The sequence below is a fragment of the Palaemon carinicauda genome, chromosome 24 (genome assembly GCF_036898095.1).
Source record: "Palaemon carinicauda isolate YSFRI2023 chromosome 24, ASM3689809v2, whole genome shotgun sequence".
NCBI classification, from domain to species: Eukaryota; Metazoa; Arthropoda; class Malacostraca; order Decapoda; family Palaemonidae; genus Palaemon; species Palaemon carinicauda.
In genome coordinates, this window is record NC_090748.1 from 96,020,760 (window position 1) to 96,025,808 (window position 5,049).

At 31.9% G+C, this 5,049-nt stretch overlaps 1 protein-coding gene across 1 annotated transcript in view; it reads left to right on the top strand.

The window, feature by feature from the left end:
* The first annotated feature begins 231 nt into the window (after positions 1–231).
* Positions 232–5,049, top strand: part of LOC137618220 (ileal sodium/bile acid cotransporter-like) — a 15,540-nt gene continuing 10,722 nt past the window's right edge. Inside the window, exons 1-3 of the mRNA XM_068348346.1 lie at positions 232–338; positions 1,538–1,957; positions 3,084–3,266. Coding sequence (XP_068204447.1) covers positions 1,544–1,957; positions 3,084–3,266 — 597 coding nt within the window. The 5' untranslated portion in view covers positions 232–338; positions 1,538–1,543. The remainder of the gene's footprint in view (positions 339–1,537; positions 1,958–3,083; positions 3,267–5,049) is intronic.

Below are 5,049 nucleotides of genomic sequence, written 5' to 3' on the forward strand. Positions count from 1 at the left end.
TGATTTAGTTGTTGTTGTTTGTATATATCTGTTTGAACAGGTGCTGAACGCTCTCCTTAATTAGCAGATACTGGTGATAGGAATGAGCAGTTAAAATCTTAGTTTTTTCTTCACGGACAATGAGAGATTGTGTACAAAAAGAAATATATGATGTTCTCTATTATCTAAGGGAGTGATAGCGATTTAATCTTATTTAACTTATCAGTCAAAATGTTATCTATCGTTCACAATGTAAGGTTGTTCCACTTAATAGAGGACCAGTTTCGAAAGCGGTTTACGTGTGCTAAGTTCCCGCTGTTTATTCGAATCGAGTAGAGTTCGCCACACCTATTAAAAAAGTAAGTTTGAACTGAGGATAGTAGTTTGTCTTTGAAGGATTTTTATGTGATAAGTATAGTTGCTTTTAAAAGATTTGTTGGTGAGAGAACGGCAACATATTTCGGAAAACTTTTTTTTTTTCATGAACAATTTGTTATGCAAGGCCTTTTCTTTACATGGGTAATATAGTTTGTTTTATACATTATTTTTGACTCGTTAATTGCTGGATTTTATGGTCAAGATACGCTTATTGAAAAGACAGGTTGTTTTCAAGGGACAGTTTAAACTATTAATGGCAGAATATTTTTAAAAATTGTTTTTTAATTGACAAAACAGGTTGTTTTTAAGGGACAGTTTAAACTATTAATGGCAGAATATTTTTAGAAATGGTTTTTGAATTGACAAAACAGGTTGTTTTTAAGGGACAGTTTAAACTATTAATGGCAGAATATTTTTAGAAATTGTTTTTGAATTGACAAAACTGGTTGTTTTTAAGGGACAGTTTAAACTAATAAAGGCAGAATATTTTTAGAAATGGTTTTTGAATTGACATAACAGGTTGTGTTTAAGAGATAGTTTCGACTATTAATGGCAGAATATTTTTAGAAATGGTTTTTGAATTGACAAAACAGGTTGTTTTTAAGGGACAGTTTAAACTATTAATGGCAGAATAATTTTAGAAATTGTTTTTGAATTGACAAAACTGGTTGTTTTTAAGGGGCAGTTTAAACTGATAATGGCAGAATATTTTTAGAAATGGTTTTTGAATTGACATAACAGGTTGTGTTTAAGAGATAGTTTCAATTATTAATGGCAGAATATTTTTAGAAATTGTTTTTGAATTGACATAACAGGTTGCTTTTAAGAGACTGTTTAAACTAATAATGATAAAATATTTTTAAAAAATAATAGTTTTCTAGTCAGTAATGGATTTTGATTATTATGAGGCTTGTACAGTCAACGGTCACTTGTTAAAGATTGTGAATTACCTGATAACAGCGGTTTACCCAGGAACATCCATCTATTGATTTCGTTAGTCATTTTTTTATTTCGTATGCAATGTGATGGTAAACTAATGTATGACAAAGTCATTGTTGATAAACCTATTTGTTTGTAGGTGAAAGAGCTCGTATATTAAGCAACTTACATACTCTTATTTACAACACAGGCACTACCCTAACCTTTCTTTGCATTACTAATGTTATATTTTTTCCTTCAGACAGACATGCTGAAGAAATGTATCATATTCACCATGGTTGTCACACTTGCCTCTCGGGTTTCCAGCCTTTACCTGGAAACCTTCCACACCGGGATCTGGAAAGTGGCCGAAGATGTGCAACATACTCTAAACCTCTCCTTGAGGATCAGCGCTAACGATAGCATGGAAGAGAATACTGAAGCCTTCATCGAAAATCCTAGATCCTTACTGATAGTAACGGCTGTTCCAGACGCAGACTGGAAACTACAGTTCGTAAATTCCAGCGCCGTGTTTACTGCACGGGAAGTCCTGGAAGGAGCGACAAAGAATATTACGTTCTCAGGATATTATTGGGGCTTCACTCACCTGGCTTTTTACCTGACTCGGAATGACCTGGACCCGAATTTCGAAAATAGGACCCTTTTGAGAGACGACCTTGAGGTAAGTCCGCGTTGTTGGTGAAATATATAAGGCTTTGCACATCAGCAGGAGTTCAAGAGGTCAAATGTAGATATCTAATAGTGTACGCAACCCGTCAAAAATGGCGGTTAATATTTAGATAGATATGTACACACACGCATACACACATTCAACCCTTCCAACTCCCTCCCCGTTTCCTCTCGGGGTAACCCCTCTCATCAGGGTATGACTGTGCCCTTTCTCCCCTGCCCGAGGGATGGGGAGAGGCCGAGTAGTTATACTTCTGGCAATGCCATTGATTATGACCAGAATGAAAAATGCTTTATATATATATATATATATGTATATATATATATGTATATATATATATATGTATATATATATATGTGTGTGTGTATATAATATATATATATATATATATATATATATATATATATATATATATATATATATATATATAAGTATGTAGTTATACTTCTGGCATTGCCATTGATTATAATCACAATGAAAAATGCTTACATATATATATATATATATATATATATATATATATATATATATATATATATATATATACTGTATATATATATATATATATATATATATATATATATATATAGATATTTATAAATCTATATATATATATATATATATATATATATATACGTGTATATATACGTGTATATATATATATATATATATATATATATATATATATATATATCAATTATCTATAATTAAGCCATTTCCATGAAATACAGAAAAATAACAACAACAACAACAATCACAGCACCCTTCCTCCTTAGATTAGTAAATCCCGCAATAACATTTCTGCAACATATGTCGCTTCATACACCTCCCTGCAAAGTTCATCAGCAGCTCGTTGAGCTTCCTGACATAAACTGCACCATTCCCCCCCCCCTCTCTCTCTCTCTCTCTCTCTCTCTCTCTCTCTCTCTCTCTCTCTCTCTCTCTCTCACTTCATGAATATCAGAAACTAAATCATGAATTATCCCCTTCTAGATTGTCGTACTCTCTCTCTCTCTCTCTCTCTCTCTCTCTCTCTCTCTCTCTCTCTCTCTCTCTCTCTCTCTCTCTCTCTCTCACTTCATGAATATCTGAAACTAAATCTTAAATGATCTTCTAGATTGTCGTAGACCGCGCTTCTAGGATTGTAGACATTGCCTTCATCAGTGTGGGATCAGTGGCAGTCTTCTTCAATAACATCAACATGGGAGCCCAGCTGAACATCGATATGATACTAAAGGTTTTGAAAAAGCCCATTGGACCTTTGTGTGGGTTTCTCTCGCAGTTTATATGTATGCCTACGGTGAGTCTTCTGTAATAACATTCGTTTCTTGGTGAAATGTTGTAGATTATGGCATCTGCTGATGATGATAGTTGTTTAGGAGGACATAAGAATAGAGGCTGATTTAATTATCTTAAATTGTTTGGGGAGACATAAGAATAGAGGCTGATTTAATTGTCTTAAATTGTTTGGGGAGACAAGGATAGATGCTGATTTAATTATGATAAATTGTTTGGGGAGACATGAGAATAGAGGCTGCTTTAATTATCTTAAATTGTTTGGGGAAACATATGAATAGATGCTGTTTAATTATCTTAAATTGTTTGGGGAGACATAAGAATAGATGCTGATTTAATTATCTTAAATTGTTTGGGGAGACATAAGGATAGATGCTGATTTAATTATCTTAAATTGTTTGAGGAGACATAAGGATAGAGGCTGATTTAATTATCTTAAATTGTTTGGGGAGACATAAGGATAGATGCTGATTTAATTATCTTAAATTGTTTGTGGAGACATAAGGATAGAGGCTGATTTAATTATCTTAAATTGTTTGGGGAGACATGAGAATAGAGGCTGATTTAATTATCTTAAATTGTTTGGGGAGAGATAAGAATAGATGTTAATTTAATTATGATAAATTGTTTGGGGAGACATAAGGATAGATGCTGATTTAATCATCTTAAATTGTTTGGGGAGACATAATGATAGAGGCTGATTTAATTATGATAAATTGTTTGGGGGTCATAAGGATAGAGGCTAATTTAGTGATGATGAGTATTTTAGGAAGATATAAGAGTAGAGAAGGATTTAATGAAGATTAGCTGTTTTAGGAAGACAAGAGTAGAGGCTAGTTTTAGGATGATAAGTTGTTTGGGAAGACATAAGAGTAGAGGATAATTTAAATGATGATAGTTGTTTTGAATGACATAAGATTAGAGCGAGATCTAATGATAATGAGTTGTTGGGAGGTATAAAAGAAAGGGCTGATTTTTTGTTTATGTTGAGTTTGTAATCTACTGGATTTTCCAATTGCTTTTCAATACAAAATCATTAAAAGACTAAAGTTGTTTCTCAGCGCCAAAGCAAAAAAAAATCTTTAGCTACAATAAGTATAAAAAACAGAATATATAAACCATCGATTAATAAATTTAGTCTCGGTCTATTTTCTATTCTGAAACATCTCTTCCTTTACCTATCTATATCAGGTAGTCAGCTTTTACAGAATTGCTTTGATATCAGATCAGAGTAATGAGAGTTTTGTGTTAGTTGACATGGGCTGTTTAAACCAAAGGGTAAAAGGTTTCTTTGTACCTGACTACAGATTTCATAAAACTACAGATTTCATAAAGCTAAAGGTTTATTTGTACATGACTATACCAAGGATTTTATTTTAGCTTACTGGAAAAATGTCAAAATCAGTAATTAAAACTATTTTATATTCATCGTTATGGAATATGGAAAAAAAGGACAAAGATTTGCAATGCATAGTCAACCATAAGGTTATTTTTTTACAAGCTTACATCACAGCAGATATATACAGTATATATATATATATATATATATATATATATATATATATATATATATATATATATATATATATATATATATGTGTGTGTGTGTGTGTGTGTGTGTGTATACATATATATAAATATAACAGCAGATACCAAGCAATAAAAGATTACTATGTAATCAAAGAAGAATTTACTCTATGCAGATAAAAAATGATAAGAAAAGAACTTTATCTCTTGTATTGTGGTTTATCAAATAGTGCATCAAGGGTCTAGTCTATCACATATCG